This window comes from Salmo salar, chromosome ssa14 (genome assembly GCF_905237065.1).
Source record: "Salmo salar chromosome ssa14, Ssal_v3.1, whole genome shotgun sequence".
Taxonomy (NCBI): Eukaryota; Metazoa; Chordata; class Actinopteri; order Salmoniformes; family Salmonidae; genus Salmo; species Salmo salar.
Genome location: NC_059455.1, coordinates 86,205,364 through 86,222,228, shown reverse-complemented (window position 1 = coordinate 86,222,228; position 16,865 = coordinate 86,205,364). Strand labels below are relative to the sequence as shown.

Sequence of the window (16,865 nt, the reverse complement as noted above, 5' to 3'; positions counted from 1 at the left end):
ACAGCAAAACTCGAGATGATCAGTGCATCCCAATTGTAAATACACTAACATCGATTCAATTAAACCCTCAACAAAAAAAGCAGACAGGCACTTCTAATTCACTGAAGTAAATCGAAATAAAAAGGTGATTTAAGTAGCTTAAGACAGGAACCTGTCAAGAAATGATATAAAAGAGCACTAAGGCAACAGGAGCGCCTGAAAAATAATTTGCCAGTGTTGTCCTCAATTCTGCCCACAATAATTTGATGCATTAGTTTCTTAAATCAGAGGAAAATGGGGATGGAAACTTGAATTAATAGAAAAAGTCAAAATCAACACACTATTCTAAAGACTAATTTGTTGTATTACAAATCTATGTACAGAAGCCCAGCAGAAAGCTTACACCCAAACAAACTGACATTAAAAAACTTAACATAAATAGTCAAACATAAAATATAAATATGCACAGATGAGCTTAAAAGTATTGTCTTTTTGGGGGTTATCAAAACCAACCCCCCCCCCAAAAAAAGGCAGACACCCACACGTTGCTCTGTGCTGTAAACAAGCTGAAGCTCCAAAACCACTTCTGCTCTTCCCTGCGTGACAGTGTTTGAGACGGGTTGAAAGCGGTCCAAACGCCAGGACCATGGTCCTAGCCAAGCCAAACACGGTCACAGTGACCACGCCCATCGGGTGCAGGTGCAAGTGTCGAGCCGCCACGGTCGGGTCTCAAAGTGAGCAAGAGATGTCGTAGAGAGAAAGCATCCTGAAAGTGTATATTTTTAAAGTCTATTGCTGCTAGCTCTAAAGGCCAGGATGTCACCTTGTGCTCCAGTCTGCATGGAGACGTCGCCCCCTTGTGGTGGAGAGGAATAACAAGCATTCAGTCAACTATCAGCTAGGATTCTAGAGCTTTTTCCCCAATGGGAGAATATTCATTGCATTTATTTTATTCCTCGCGTCCTTTCCGCGCCTCCTTCTCAAAACCCATTGGGTTACCTCGTCCTCAAATTGCATTGGAAAAGAAGGCCTGAGGGGCAGGACCTTGGTCCATCGCCTCCAATTTGATTGAGAAGGAGGTGAGGAGATAGGATGCGAGGAATCGCAAGACAAATTGAGACTGTCCACATAGTCTGACAATTAGAAGAAAGAGAATAGAGTATGTTCCTCAAGATGGACAGATTCTGCCATCATCCCTGACAATACAAACAAACTACAGATAACTCACTAATTGAGCATTTGAATCATCACTTTTAACACTTGCTACACAATCACTAATTACTTAAATGACTGAAGACTGGAGAGAGAACAATTGAGATGAATTGTAAGAACAATGAAGAGATGGAGAAAGACTTGATAGAAATGGCAGATGAGATACAGGAGGGAGGGGGAAGATGGATAGAAAGGTTAGCAGAACAAAAGGAGACAAATCAGGAGGGTCTGAGTGTGTGTGTGTGTGTTCGTTCACCTGGTACAGCAGGAGGGTCAGTGGACTGTGGACTACAGCAGAGTCAGAAGAGTCTGGACTCCGCAGTCCACAAAGTTCTGGAAACGGGGCATCACATCACATAATGAGCCGGCTGAAACAACCACAGTGAACCTTAACACAGGAACTACTACAGCAAACACCCTTGGGAGAAAATCAGTCATCCTTAGCCAACACATGAATTACTGCAAATACTGATACACTGGCAGGCAGATGGTCAATATGATATCCGCTTAAAGCACTCACACCAACATGACAATATAGGCTTTACCCTACATTGCCACTTAGTAGCCATTACTCGATCAGATGACAGAATACACATCAGGGATGGGCAACTGGTTGCCTGGAAACTTGACGTTGAATTGCATTGAATTATACGTCGGGTTGAAATGAGCATTTGAGTCAGGACATTTTTCCTGTCACGACTTCGACAAGTCAGAATGTGGCATAAAATGATATTTTAACGTACTTTACCGGTTGTCCGTGTGGTTGGTCCATTTGGCAGTAGGAATGTGAAACATATCCACAGGAAAATAGAATTACATCAACGTTTCAAAGCATTTTATTCAACATTCTGGCTTGTAGAAGTCGCGAGACGAAAAGGAAATTTCTGCCCAACGTAAAATTCAATGCCGGGTTTCCAGGCAAGACAACTGGCGGTCCATGGGGAACTCAGTCGGGGTCTTAACTTACTGTTGAGAGTTAAAATAGTGGTGTAATTATTTTTTGGGGGGATTGTGCGCCAGCTGTTCTCTTGTTTTGTCAGTCACTGATAGTCACTTATCCCATGTCAGCTAACATTTTTTTGACATTTTTTAGAAGTTAGTCTAGACAGCTGTCAAATTACCGACCAGGGGACCCCCCCACAATTTTTTGTCACACATTCAGATATTAAAAACTGCAAACATTGGTCCCCGAGTGGCGCAATAGTCTAAGGCACTGCATCACAGTGTTGCGGCGTCACTACAGCCTGGGGTTCGATCCCAGGCTGTGTCACAACCGGCCGTGACTGGGAGTCCCATAGGGCGGTGCACAATTGGTCCAGCATCACCCTGGTTAGGGGAGGGTTTAGCCGGGGGGGCTTTACTTGGCTCATCACACTCGAGCAACTCCTTGTGGTGGGCCGGGCGCCTGCAGGCTGACTTCGGTCGTCAGTTGAACAGTGTTTCCTTCGACACATTGGTGCGGCTGGCTTCTGGGTTTGGCAGGTCATGTTTCGGAGGACGCATTACTCGACCTTCGCCTCTCTCGTAACTGGATTGCAATTGGATATCACGAAATTGGGGACTGAAGGAGGTAAAAATGTTATATAATGAAAAAAAATTATGCTAACATTTCTCTCCGCCCATGGCAAAATGTGTAGAATTGCAGTAAATGAACAGTAAAACGCCCCTCCAATAACATATGGCTTAGGACCCACAAAAGGCTAGGGCCGGGTCCGACATTAACTTTTTTAACTTGTTATAAAGCTGAAGTCACTTGTCAACAAACAAAAAAGGTCCATTAACACCATATGCCAAAAGGGTGAACTTGAAAATGAGCGAAGTACATAGGAGGGATCTGAAATCATTTTCTGTGCTTGCCCATAGACCACGTGTCAAACTCGTTCCACAGAGGGTGTCTACAGGTTCCTCTCCTCCCTTTTACTTAATTGATGAATTAAGGTCACTGATTAGTAAGGAACTCCCTTCACCTGGTCATCTTGGGCTTAATTGAAAGGAAAAGCTAACACTAGGCCCTCCATGGAATGAGTTTGACACCCCTGCCATAGACCATGTTATCACCCCTTAACGGCCATCCAAAATAATGTACCCAAAAACTAAATAAAAAGGACTGCTACATTTAGCTGGCATGTTCCAGGAGGGACGAGAGGAATCATGATATTGACAAAATATACTGCTAAAAAAAAACAAAGGGAACACTAAAATAACACATCCTAGATCTGAATGAATGAAATAATCTTATTAAATACTTTTTTCCTTTTACATAGTTGAATGTGCTGACAACAAAAATGACACAAAAATAATCAATGGAAATCCAATTTATCAACCCATGGAGGTCTGGAGTCACACTCAAAATTAAAGTGGAAAACCACACTCCAGGCTGATCCAACTTTGATGTAATGTCCTTAAAACAAGTCAAAATGAGGCTCAGTAGTGTGTGTGGCCTCCACGTGCCTGTATGACCTCCCTACAACGCCTGGGCATGCTCCTGATGAGGTGGCGGATGGTCTCCTGAGGGATCTCCTCCCAGACCTGGACAAAAGCATCCGCCAACTCCTGGACAGTCTGTGGTGCAACGTGGCCTTGGTGGATGGAGCGAGACATGATGTCCCAGATGTGCTCAATTGGATTCAGGTCTGGGGAACGGGCGGGCCAGTCCATAGCATCAATGCCTTCCTCTTGCAGGAACTGCTGACACACTCCAGCCACATGAGGTCTAGCATTGTCTTGCATTAGGAGGAACCCAGGGCCAACAGCACCAGCATATGGTCTCACAAGGGGTCTGAGGATCTCATCTCGGTACCTAATGGCAGTCAGACTACTTCTGGCGAGCACATGGAGGGCTGTGCGGCCCCCCAAAGAAATGTCACTCCACACCATGACTGACCCACCGCCAAACCGGTCATGCTGGAGGATGTTGCAGGCAGCAGAACGTTCTCCACGGCGTCTCCAGACTCTGTCACGTGCTCAGTGTGAACCTGCTTTCATCTGTGAAGAGCACAGGGCGCCAGTGGCGAATTTGCCAATCTTGGTGTTCTCTGGCAAATGCCAAACGTCCTGCACGGTGTTGGGCTGTAAGCACAACCCCCACCTGTGGACGTCAGGCCCTCATACCACCCTCGTGGAGTCTGTTTCTGACCGTTTGAGCAGACACATGCACATTTGTGGCCTGCTGGAGGTCATTTTGCCGGGCTCTGGCAGTGCTCCTGCTCCTCCTTGCACAAAGGCGGAGGTAGCGGTCCTGTCTTGCTGCTGGGTTGTTGCCCTCCTCCACGTCTCCTGATGTACTGGCCTGTCTCCTGGTAGGGCCTCCATGCTCTGGACACTACGCTGACAGACACAGCAAACCTTCTTGCCACAGGTCGCATTGATGTGCCATCCTGGATGAGCTGCACTACCTGAGCCACTTGTGTGGGTTGTAGACTCCGTCTCATGCTACCACTAGAGTGAAAGCACTGCCAGCATTCAAAAGTGACCAAAACATCAGCCAGGAAGCATAGGAACTGAGAAGTGGTCTGTGCAGAACCACTCCTTTATTGGGGGTGTCTTGCTAATTGCCTATAATTTCCACCTGTTGTCTATTCCATTTGCACAACAGCATGTGAAATTTATTGTCAATCAGTGTTACTTCCTAAGTGGACAGTTTGATTTCACAGAAGTGTGATTGACTTGGAGTTACATTGTGTTGTTTAAGTGTTACCTTTATTTTTTTGAGCAGTGTATATTTAGTGGAGCCAAATATTTTCAAATAGCCTATTCCACTCTGGCTTTCTGTGGTACCAACGAGATGTGTAGTAGCCCATCTGGCCTTCTGTGGTACCAACGAGGTGTGTAGTAGTCCATCTGGCTTTCTGTGGTACCAACGAGGTGTGTAGTAGTCCATCTGGCCTTCTGTGGTACCAACGAGGTGTGTAGTAGTCCATCTGGCCTTCTGTGGTACCAACGAAGTGTGTAGTAGTCCATCTGGCCTTCTGTGGTACCAACGAGGTGTGTAGTAGCCCATCTGGCTTTCTGTGGTACCAACGAGGTGTGTAGTAGCCCATCTGGCTTTCTGTGGTACCAACGAGGTGTGTAGTAGCCCATCTGGCCTTCTGTGGTACCAACGAGATGTGTAGTAGTCCATCTGGCCTTCTGTGGTACCAACGAGATGTGTAGTAGCCCATCTGGCTTTCTGTGGTACCAACGAGGTGTGTAGTAGTCCATCTGGCCTTCTGTGGTACCAACGAGGTGTGTAGAAATAAAATATACTACAAAAATAAACATTTACTCAAAATGATGGCACAAAGCAACGACGACTTTTCACAGTGAAGAAGCTGTATCCATGTTGGTTTGTGATAAGGATTTCGGACATCCTTGCACTTAGAAAGCGATGATGTCGAGGTGAGTGAAATAAGTAAACAGCAGATATACGTTTGGTGTTGTTGATGTTTGATGCTGTGAAACGTGGGGAATAGCAAATCATGTCACGATCACTTGGTTGGTACAGCTAGTACAGGCGAGCGCATAAGCATGGAGCAGGAGATCCCACGGTTGCTCTCTGACTCATGGAAATAGTTGCAGTGTTTAGCTGTATATAGATATACATTCTCTCAAATGTTGTGCACAAATTTGTTTAGAGAAGTGTGCTCTTCATGGATGAATCCCGGTTTCAACCGTTCCGGCCAGATGGCAGACAGCGTGTATGGCGTTGTGTGGGTAAGAGTTTTGCTGAGGTTGTGAACAGAGTGCCTCATGGTGGCGGTGGGGTTATGGTATGGGCAGCCATAAGCTACGGACAACGAACACAATTGCAGACACCCTGCTGAGATCCATTGTCATGCCATTTATCCCTCACCATCACCTCATGTTTCAGCATGATAATGTATGAGTGTTAGTCGTTTTTTTTGATAGTGAGGGTCTTTACATAATGAATGCCAAAATGAGTGTTATTCTTACTGACATGAATGTGGTGTCATATTAAAGAAGAGGTTGTGCTCTTTAACCTGTTATGGCTAGGGGGCAGTATTTTCACAGCCGGATAAAAAAACGTACCCGATTTAATCTGATTATTACTCCTGCCCAGAAACTACAATATGCATATAATTATTAGCTTTGGATAGAAAACACTCCAAAGTTTCTAAAACTGTTTAAATGGTGTCTGTGAGTATAACAGAACTCATTTGGCAGGCCAAAACCTGAGAAGATTCCATGCAGGAAGTGTCCTGTCTGACAATTTCTTGCCCTTCTTGATTATCTCTATCCATTACAGAGGATCTCTGCTATAACGTGACACTTCCTACGGCTCCCATGGGCTCTCAGAAGGCGGCAAAAAGCTGAATCGTGGCTTTGCAGGCTCTGGCTGAAAAAAAGTAGCGCGTTTGGATAGTGGCTGGTTACAGTACTGTGAGACTCAGGCTCGTGCCCGCGTCGACCCCATGCTTTGTTTTCTTTCGTCTGTTTACCTAAACGCAGATTCCCAGTCGGAATATTATCGCTTTTTTACGAGAAAAATGGCATAAAAATTGATTTTAAACAGCGGTTGACATGCTTCGAAGTACGGTAATGGAATTTTTAGAAATCTTTTGTCACGAAATGCGCCATGCTCGTGACCCTTATTTACACTTCGGATAGTGTCTTGAACGCACGAACAAAACGCAGCTGTTTGAACATAACTATGGATTATTTTGAACCAAACCAACATTTGTTATTGAAGTAGCAGTCCTGGGAGTGCATTCTGACGAAGAACACCAAAGGTAATCAAACTTTTGTAATAGTAAATCGGAGTTTGGTCAGGGCTAAACTTGGTCGGTGTCTAAATGGCTAGCCGTGATGGCTGGGCTATCTACTGAGAATATTGTAAAATGTGCTTTCACCAAAAAGCTATTTTAAAATCGGACATATCGAGTGCATAGAGGAGTTCTGTATCTATAATTCTTAAAATAATTATGTTTTTTGTGAACGTTTATCGTGAGTAATTTAGTAAATTCACCGGATGTTTGCGGGGGGTATGCTAGTTCTGAACGTCACATGCTAATGTAAAAAAGCTGGTTTTTGATATAAATATGAACTTGATTGAACAAAACATGCATGCATTGTATAACATAATGTCCTAGGGTTGTCATCTGATGAAGATCAAATGTTAGTGCTGCATTTAGCTGTGGTTTTGTTTTTTGTGACATTATATGCTAGCTTGAAAAATGGGTGTCTGATTATTTCTGGCTGGGTACTCTGCTGACAATCTAATGTTTTGCTTTCGCTGTAAAGCCTTTTTGAAATCGGACAGTGTGGTTAGATTAACGAGAGTCTTGTCTTTAAAATGCTGTAAAATATGTTTGAAAAATGGAAGTTTTCGGATTTTAGAGGAGTTTGTATTTCGCGCCACGCCCATCATTGGATATTGGAGCAGGTGTTCCGCTAGCGAAACGTCTAGATGTAAGAGGTTAAAAAAACTAGGTTAATTGTTTTTGCACAAGGTATGTTTGTTTGAAATTCTGAGTATTCTACAGCAGCAACCCAAAATTCTATTGGGATCTAAAGGGTTAATAGGCAAAGTCAGATTCATATCAAATGGACAGAAAATAGACCATTTGGGCTTCTATAACGATAAGACATTGGAGTGTCCCTATAAAAACAGACTTCGGCTATTGGCCCTTATCATTCGAGAGAGAAAAATATAGATTTAGCACTGCTTTGGTAAGACTCATAGCTCTATCTACAATTTGTTCTATTGCTTTGTGTAAATATAAAATACTTATTGAAATAGGCTATAGCAAATGGGAATATAGCCAATTTACTGCCCTGCTGTGTGCTGCCACTGCCTGATCCAATTCTGATTGGAGTAATTGTTTCATATTGTGATATTTTTTACTTGTCCATTCAGACAACTTAAATCTATATTCTGGTTGTCCAACATGTTTTATTTTTTTACTTGCCCCGGACAAGGGGACGAGCCCTGGCATGTATGGAACTCATGATGAGTTGAGATTTTTTGTGTCCCCACCCCCATCAAAGTTGCCCATCCCTGATACAGATAGATAGTAAAAACGTCACATCTACATAGCTTTTCCAATCACTTAAAATAAAATATTGGGAATGCATCTTAGCAGTTTGCAAAATGTAGTCATTCAGAGGAAGTGTCACCTGGTTGATGAGCCGTGTCCTCTGCTCCCCAGTCCAGTGTGGTGAGGCGTACTGGGAGAGGAGAGCAGGGTAAAATGCATCCTTTTCCTCAATAAGTTATATGGGGAGAGGAACAGGTGGGAGTGTGTTTATCATGCTATGGTACAGTATTAAAGCAGATGTATGTGTGTGGTCTCTAGCATGTCACGCATGTATATTAGTTTGGATTAGTATTGATGCGGAATGTGTCATGTTGTAGTGCATGTTTTCATACCAAACGCCACTAGGAGTTCTCCAGGGAACAATACATTTATTCAATGAATACATTATCCCCCACCCAAAAAAAGGTTATCTGCCTGCATGAGTGTGTTTGTTTGTTTGTTTGTTTGTTTGTTTGTTTACCTGGTACGCGTAAGCGGTTTGCGAGTAGCTCATGGGCATCTGTGGAATCATGACTCCTGGAAAGCCGTTGTACGAGTAAGGCTGAGAAGACAGGAAGGAGAAAACCGCAGTGTCAAAGGTAGATGTACGTAAAGTTCTATCTGCAACGTTCCACAATGTTTGCCTACTGAACATGGCCCTGGTGTGCTGGGCGGGCAGGTTGGGGTTGGTGCACTTTTCGGACCACTATTAGTCCTAAAGTGTGAACTGATTCAAGCCCATCTTGCAACACAGTGCCTGTGTCCCAAATGGCACCCTGGTCAAAAGTAGTGAACTTCATAGGGAATAGGGTGACATTTAAGACACACCCAGTGGCCTTGAAGTGATGACAGGGCCTTACCTGGAAATAGGGATTGCCGCCATTGAGTACAGGTGAAGGCTGAGCCATGCCCCCGCCCATAGGAGAGCAGCAGGTGCAGTAGATGTACTGGGAGGGGGTTATCCAGGGGGCCTGACCAACCAGGTGAGACGGCATGAAACCTGGGCGGGTAAACAAATAAACAAACCTTCATCCGCATTCTACGCTGACTATAATTAAAGACATGCCAGGCTTCACAATGCCTAGATGGGGGTTTGACATTTCAACTAACCACTAATAATTTGATATAGCAATTCGATGGCCGACTGCAGTCGATCTGGCATGCAACCATTGGTTGATGCAATGTCTGCAATGTGGTCGACATAAAACACGTTTAGCCACAACCCAGACTTCCGTTGTGGCAATGGAGTACCAAAGGCAAGGAGCAGAAGCCATAAGAAATGTTGAGACTAAGACATATCAATGGACCAAATGCACACAAGCAACACTCACGTGAGCTCCTTTCCTTCATGATTGCTGGACCCAGCTTGAGTTTCCTCCCTTTAAAACTGATCTGTTGCTACAGAGTAAACATGGTGAAGACGAAACACATTAGCTTGTGAGTAGAGTGAAGGCAAAGTTTGAAAGACTTGAATGTGACCATGTTAAATTACTCTTACTTCAACGATGGTTTGGATGTCGACGTCTTCATTGAAGTAAACAAATCCATAACTACACAAAGTCAAAGAGTGACATTGTTCCATAAGACAATGTTTACGGGGATGCACTTTTTTTGAATAAAGGTGGCGCCTACTAATTTCAGACTTACCCTTTGCAGATACCTCCACGGTAAGTGATGATTTTCACTTCCTTCACGGCACCAAATCTCGCAAAGAAGTCCCGGATTTCGTTCTCGTCCACCTAGAAAGGACAATATGAGCAAGTTAAATGATGATGTATCCCAATCCGTTTGGAAATCATTTGAGCTACTCACCTTCATGTCGATTCCTCCAACAAAAAGTGTGTTTGGAGTCATTTTACCTTCAGGTAAAATATAACCATTTGACAGCTTCAAACTTGTGGAAGTTTGACATCCGTTTCTCTGTTTCTGGATATCCTGGAAGAAATTAAAGTAGCTAGACATTGGTCATACCAGTTGCCTTTCACTTTTCTACAACTTCCAATCACAACATGCTCAAGTGGGCAGAAAGATTGTAGCCATCTCAGAGTAAGCCTCATCAGATGGAGAATCTATTGATCCAACTAGCTTGCTCAGTCACAGGTGAAAGGAATGAGTTATGCCCTGTGCTCAACCATCCTATCCAGGATTAGACCGTCAAAAAGGCAAGGGGGAACTGAGGGCAATCCACTTCTATTTCAGCCATCAGGATATTGTCATTGTCCACCCTTTTCCGGCTAGTTAGTTCCTAACTAACTTAACTATAGAAAAACTTGATTAGCTAAAGTTAACTATACCAAATGATTATTATTCATATGTGACAAAACTAGCTAGTTAGGCAATCGTTCATTACCTGGCTGGCTATCTTGGATGGCCGGGGCCTAGCTTGCTAACGTAACAAGGACACAGAGGAGCAACTAACTTTAGCTAGCTAGGTACGTTATGTTATTAACTAGAAACGTGGTCGTTTATTGGAGGGAAAATGATTAACTAGTTAACTAAACGACCTAGTTATAATGTTATGAGCTGAATTTATCAAGCATGAGAACTGGCGATACACTTCGTTAATGTTAAGTATTTTTAACTTGCTAGCTAACCTAGAAGTGTGATTTAGCTAACTCACTCCTGAGAAATTGGACTGCGATTTTTATTTTTCTCACTGTGGTCGAGGGTGATTTATTCCTTACTTAAAAAGTATACATATGTTTGGGTCATTCTCAAAACACAGATGTAGCTAGCTACTCACCATTTGTAAAACCGTTAAAACAGAATAAATTAAACACACTGCCGCGCAAACTTTCCCCGCTTGAAGTGCACGAAAAAACGTTGAACCGACTATCAACAGCGATGCGCCACGCGCAAGCTTACGTTCGCTGAACCTAATTGGGATGTTCCAAAAAGTACATTGGTTGCTTTTGTGTGTTTTTTTATTCTGTTGTTTTTTACGCGTAATTTAGTTACACGAGTAAAACTTTGTCGAAAAAAAGGTTAACACTATTTTGGGGTGTATTCTTTAAATAAAGACGTCTGATATCAAGCGTCTAGATTTCATCTCCCTCGCAAATAAAAGATAATGTAATGAACCAGGGAGCTGGTCTCGAACCTTCTAGCCAGAAGTTCACACTACTCCCTGCGAAATAGATGTTGGCTAATTTTCTCACTGATGAAACATTTGATGTCCATACAGTTTTCTATTTCCAAAACTACAATCTGTAACAAACAGAGTGCACTGCATTTTGTGGACTTTACCCTTTGCCAAAGTTTAGGAGTGCAAGGGCGAATTGAGTTATAGCACCCGCGCACTTAACACAGTAGGGGTTCCCTAACGGGAACGTCCAAATAAGATCTCAATAGCGCGTGCTTGGCTCTGCCCAGTATGATTCATTTGCTCATTGGAAACGTCTGGTTATGGTCTATATTGGGTTAGTTGTAAAAACATCTTTGATTTTACTCTCCCTCAGCAATATCATGTGGCAGCTCGATTGATCATGACCTGACTCTGATTAGCTAAACGTCATCAAAGGAATGGATTTGATTACTGTACTTAATGCCACATTGTGGTTAATTAGTTATTGGTTGCAATGGAGCTGCCTGCTGAATGTCAACACAGGCGCCATTTGTGAACAATCCTATACTTTCACACACAAGTTAAACAGCTAACGTTAGCTACATTCTTGATCTTTGTGAAACTTATTGTAACAACCCTGGGTTTATAAGCGCGGATATCGACTCTGCCGCTTGAGCATGATTTTGCAGCACAGTCGATAGCCCGAAAGGTCGAGGGTTCGAGACCTGCTCCCTGCTGTTTCATTACAATGGTGTCAGAAGTGATCGGTTCTTCCATCCACGACTGTGCGTGTGCTTGGCCGGTGAGCGCGTTCCTATAAGACGTTGAGTCGCAGGCGAGCGAGGACGTGCTATTTTTTCGCTCCATCATCTCCCACTGCCGGTCACTAGGCTCCCGCTAATCACCATATGTGGTAGTAAATGGAAACGCCAAGCGGATGCTTCACATTTACACATCCGGTGAAATATTTGTTTTTTCCTCGTTAGCTGCTGCCAAGGCAACAGCTACTCTTCCTGGGGTCCAGAAAAATTAAGGCAGTTTATAGAATAAAAAAATAACATTACAGTACATTCAGATTTAAATATCTGTCTCATTGTTCTATCTATGGTGACATGCAGGACAGGCGTGACTCTAGTCTAGACAGAGTTAGGGTGTCCCCTTGTGTCTGCATTTCATACGGTTGAGTTTCTATCAGAGCTCCCAACAATGGCCACTAGAGTTCACTATACTACTACTACTATACTACTGTTGAATGTGTCGTGTCAGTTGTGTGTGTGTGTGTGTGTGTGTGTGTGTGTGTGTGTGGTGTTGGGGGGTCCCAATCACAAACTACTTTGATTTATGTAAAACCTTTTTGATGCTTCATGTTGTATTTATTTAGAATTCACTGCACATCACTTAACTGCATCTAAGTAGCATCACTAGCAAACCCCTTGTTTTACTGCCAGACGTTAAGTTCATAGAGAACCAATATAGTACGTGTTCTTTGTACATATTCTCCATCAGTCAACTTCTCTGGGTGAAATAAAAAAGTAAACAACTGTTCATCTTTTCCATTCACTTCACAAGCCCCCTTTGTTCCATGTTGGAAATGACGTGGAAACAACGTTGATTCATCCAGTGTGTGCCCAGTGGCATGGATGTCCTCCAAATGTCAAACAGGCCATACTGATAGTTCCCCTGAGAGCTCCCTCTCTCAATGACACACCAGGGACTGGGTGGAGTATATAGATTGGACACACGCACACACACACACACACACACACACACACACACACACACACACATCAGCCCATTGCCTTTTAAGCATAAGTGCCAAAAAGGAGTGTGGGAGTGAAATCCCTTAGGAAAATGATCACACACTGTGTCTATTGATTATTGATTTGGAATTGAGGCCCACGTAGACTAATGACATATTTGTCAACATGCTCTAATTAGCATTCCATTCTCCTTCATCAGTACAGACTATGATGCAATAATGCAGCAGATATGAGAGAGTATGGAATATCTAGGGTCCGTATGTATCAAGCGTCTCAAAGTAAGAGTTCGATTTAGCATCAGTTTTACTTTTTAGAGCACAATGAAAAAAGTTACATGGACAGGGAAGACCTGATCCCAGATCAGTACTCCTATATGGAATTATTTTGTAGGCCTAAAAGTTAAAAGGCTGATACAGATGTCAGCATATTACCCAAGACAGTGTAATAATTATGACATTATAGAATATTGGAGGCTCTCTAGCTGTATTTTGAAGTGTGTCATGAATTCATATGGACATAACTGTTCATCGAGCCCATCCAGGTGTACAAACGAGTCACTGCAAGGGGCAGAACAGGGATTGTTCCTCTTGCACTTATAGGTCCTGGATGCCCTTGCTGCAACTTGTCTTTGCAGGAATAGGTTGGTGTTTTTTTGTTTTGAAGGAAGAACAAAATAAAACACAGACATTCATTCAATGCATCTGGCTGGCATTTACCCTTGAAGAAGAAAGGCTCCATAATAATGCCCCTCAGAAGCCCAGCTAATGCAATTTATTGTGTTATTCATCCCATGACATTCAATTCAACTTATTTTTAAAAGGGCATCCAATATGGGTTGCTATACAAAAGACAACAAGGACATTTGCAGCAGATCAGTGCAGATCAGAAAAGAGCCACTTGTGCAATTTTCCCTACAAGTTGTCTTACAGAATAGAATAGTGTTTATTAATTCGTAGCCTGGATATGTCCATTGGAATATTGGCACAATTACATTTGTTTGCCCAATAACTTTTTATGGGAAAATCCAATCATTATTATCAAAAAAGGAAAAACTCACTACTGAAAGTCGCTCTGGATAAGAGCGTCTGCTAAATAACTAAAATGTAAATGTTATATTCTCATGAGACACCATTTTTAGATTTGTTTTAATGTAATATAACATAAGTGTTTGGGGTGGAAGAAAAGCATGTTACCAAGAAAGATATTTGAAAAATATTGTTATCTTTTATTGTAAGTGCAAAATTGTCCTCTGTAGTTGTCATTAGGACATAAATAAGAAACAAAAAGTACATTACAGTCAATGGGTACAGTAGAGGAAAGCATAGCTGTGACATCTGGGTGTCCACTACAGAGGACATTTCTTGATCATCTCAGATTTAGCTCTTATTTAATGTGAAAATATTACACAGTCCTGACAACTCACTTAACCATTCCTTACTTACTAGAAACAATTTGAATATAAAAAAAAAGGTAATACTTACACACTTCTTTTCAAATTTCCATAAAATGTGCTAATTTTGTAGGCAGACATTTTTTAAGAACCAGGAAGGTAAAGTGGTCAAGGTAACACCCCCACACATGTGATATTGGAAAGCCCAGAATGTTTTCTCAAATGGACTACAGGCCTTAACACAGTGGCTTGAATGGCCTCAGAGATACTGACCAATAACGGATGTCCACTAGAGAGGACAAAAATGAATTGCTGGGTCTCAGGAGGATATGCTATTTAATGCCATGTGGGGATCACCACGGTTCACACTTACCAGTCAAGAAGTGGGCATGTTTATGGAAACGTAGCCAATATTGCATCCGTACTAGGCTGTTGTATGAAAAACCATCAATAGGTAGGTGCCCAAAGTGTAACACTCGCGCCACTGTTTCCACGCAGACAGTGAATAAATTCGACAACAGCTGGAAATATGCTGCTCATCTACTGTAGTAGTATAGACTATGCCGATGCTACAACGGTTAGGTGGTGAGAACTGACAAGTCAAGCCCCTGAAGCAGTTTTGTCTAGAAGGGATACAGCGCTTGTCAAACTTGACTTTTCGTAGCAGGCTTAGGAGAACTTACGCAGCAGGTTAGGATAATTAGGTTAAGGTTTGCTAAAATGCACAAAAAAAACTACTTTTGACGTCAATTTGACAAAAGCTGTATCCCATCTAGACAGTTGCCTTCACTTCCCTGTCATGAAGATGACTATAGCGCCGTCAGGAGTGGTTACAACTGCGCAGGGCACTTGAGGTGTGCCATCCGGTTCATTGTAACAAAAATCTCTTTTTGAATTTCCATTCTGATGAGTCGCCGGCAGAAGGTGATGCTGCTGATTATTTGTATCATTGGCATTCCCATTCTCGTGTAAAGCAATGTCTACCGACGTAGAATCAAGATTTGTAGAGGATATCTTTTGGGTAGTCTACTTGGCAAGATAACACGGGCTGTGTGGCTGTCTGTTAAAGCCTTGAGTCGCTTTGGCGCGCCGAAGCATCGTGGATCGTATTATTGTCAGTTATTTCACGTAGCGAGGCGATCACCAATCAAGACATACACACAGCTAACGTCAACGAAAATCATTTATAGCGGACTTAAAGACCGTTAGGGTGCGCGCCCACCTGTTGCTGGGATGAAACCCTCGCCAGGCAATGGGGTGAGCCTCGAGACGCATCGAAAGGATTTGCTGTCCAACGGAGGCTGCGGGATGTCAGACACCGTGACTGCTGTCCAACCCGAAACTGGTCCCGGATCCCCAATGACTGACAAACCGGGAGCGGGAGAATCTACAGATGCCAAAGGAATCCCTAGGCGGAGCAGTATTATCAAGGTAAATGTTGGGGGTATTAAATACTATTTCTCCCTGTCTCCTATCTGTTTCCGCTCCTTTCTCCCAGTCTCCTCTCCTTCTCCCGGTCGCCTCTTCTTCTCCCAGTCCCTCTCTTTAGACCACACTGATTGGCAAGACCTGGACAGGTGATCGCTTTCACCTATCCTGTCTTTTCAGATCAATGCAGATAAAGGGAAGGATACAAGGAGAGGAAGCGCCTTTAGACTATTGAGATGCACCCCAGATCCTTGAGCTCCAGCTGCTGGCAATGAATGCAAGAAATGCTTGAAATAAATAGGCATTAAAACACTGCCAAATAGTAGCCTATCTCTAGGCCTATTACTAAACTAGCTTTGCGTTGCCTTCGTAGTCAAGACAGAAAGACAGAGACTTATTCGTAGATCTTTGGACTGGGCTGGATGGAATGACTCAGCTCCTCCCTCTTTATTCTTCTACTTTAGACAGACTTCATTCCTGTTTTAAACTTTGAAATAAATCCTTAATCTTCACATCCCGAAGGTAATCTGACAACTGGTGAGAAGGACTCAAGTATGTGATGAAATCATTGCTTGATCTGTGATCACAGCAAGACTCATGTTTCTTTATGGGACTTTAATGTAATTCATGAACTTTGGGCTTGTCCAAACAGTTCATCTTGTGTTGTAGGTTTTGCTGAATGTTTTCTTAGGCCTTGTATTGATCTCTTGCGTTGCCAGTTTTGTATGATACTGCTCCCTACAGAGGAATGACTTGTCGTCAATGTTGGCTCTGTGCCGGTCTGATTCGCTCCCAGCGCTTGGCTGGGCAGGAGGTTGGCCAATTTCCTCACATTTAATGTTGCAATGCTGCTTTGAGTCACGAACAGTTAGAGATACTGATGACTCTCTCTCGCTCTCTCTCTCCTCTGTCTAACTTTCTCTCATGTTTTGTTGCTCGCCCCCTCTCTCTCTCTCTAACTTTCTCTCATGTTTTGTTGCTGTCACTCTCTCTTTCATACTCTCTCTAACTTCCTT

The 16,865-nt window shown here is 43.0% G+C and overlaps 2 protein-coding genes across 5 annotated transcripts in view; one reads left to right on the top strand and one right to left on the bottom strand.

Annotated features, from left to right (window-relative positions):
• Nucleotides 1–496: 496 nt before the first annotated feature.
• Nucleotides 497–12,209, bottom strand: LOC106570536 (deleted in azoospermia-like). Of its 4 annotated transcripts, none has more exons than XR_001320695.2 (10): nucleotides 10,951–12,208; nucleotides 10,020–10,142; nucleotides 9,855–9,946; nucleotides 9,706–9,757; nucleotides 9,539–9,605; nucleotides 9,068–9,207; nucleotides 8,689–8,769; nucleotides 8,308–8,394; nucleotides 1,448–1,559; nucleotides 497–835 (listed from the first exon to the last, which is right to left on the bottom strand). XR_001320695.2 is itself a non-coding variant. In XM_014142972.2 (10 exons), the coding sequence occupies exons 1-9, from the start codon at nucleotides 10,951–10,953 to the stop codon at nucleotides 1,480–1,482; spliced, it is 690 nt and encodes a 229-aa protein (XP_013998447.1). In that variant the 5' UTR covers nucleotides 10,954–12,209; the 3' UTR covers nucleotides 497–835; nucleotides 1,448–1,479. The 4 variants fall into 4 exon arrangements, 2 of the variants coding, with proteins under 2 accessions (XP_013998447.1, XP_013998448.1); XM_014142972.2 differs by having other exon boundaries at nucleotides 1,448–1,524; nucleotides 10,951–12,209; XM_014142973.2 differs by having other exon boundaries at nucleotides 1,448–1,524; nucleotides 8,308–8,358.
• Nucleotides 12,210–14,765: 2,556 nt separating this feature from the next.
• LOC106570537 (inactive phospholipase C-like protein 2) overlaps nucleotides 14,766–16,865 on the top strand; it is a 47,924-nt gene continuing 45,824 nt past the window's right edge. The window contains 1 exon segment of the mRNA XM_045694907.1: nucleotides 14,766–15,852. Coding sequence (XP_045550863.1) covers nucleotides 15,655–15,852 — 198 coding nt within the window. The 5' untranslated portion in view covers nucleotides 14,766–15,654.

Excerpts from the sequence above, each read along its gene's own strand:
- LOC106570536 (XM_014142972.2), bottom strand. Across the intron at positions 9,208-9,538 it reads CATGAAGGAAAGGAGCTCAC|GTTTCATGCCGTCTCACCTG; the intron begins GTGAGTGTTGCT and ends TTACCCGCCCAG. Across the intron at positions 8,395-8,688 it reads AAACCGCTTACGCGTACCAG|GAAAAGGATGCATTTTACCC; the intron begins GTAAACAAACAA and ends TAACTTATTGAG.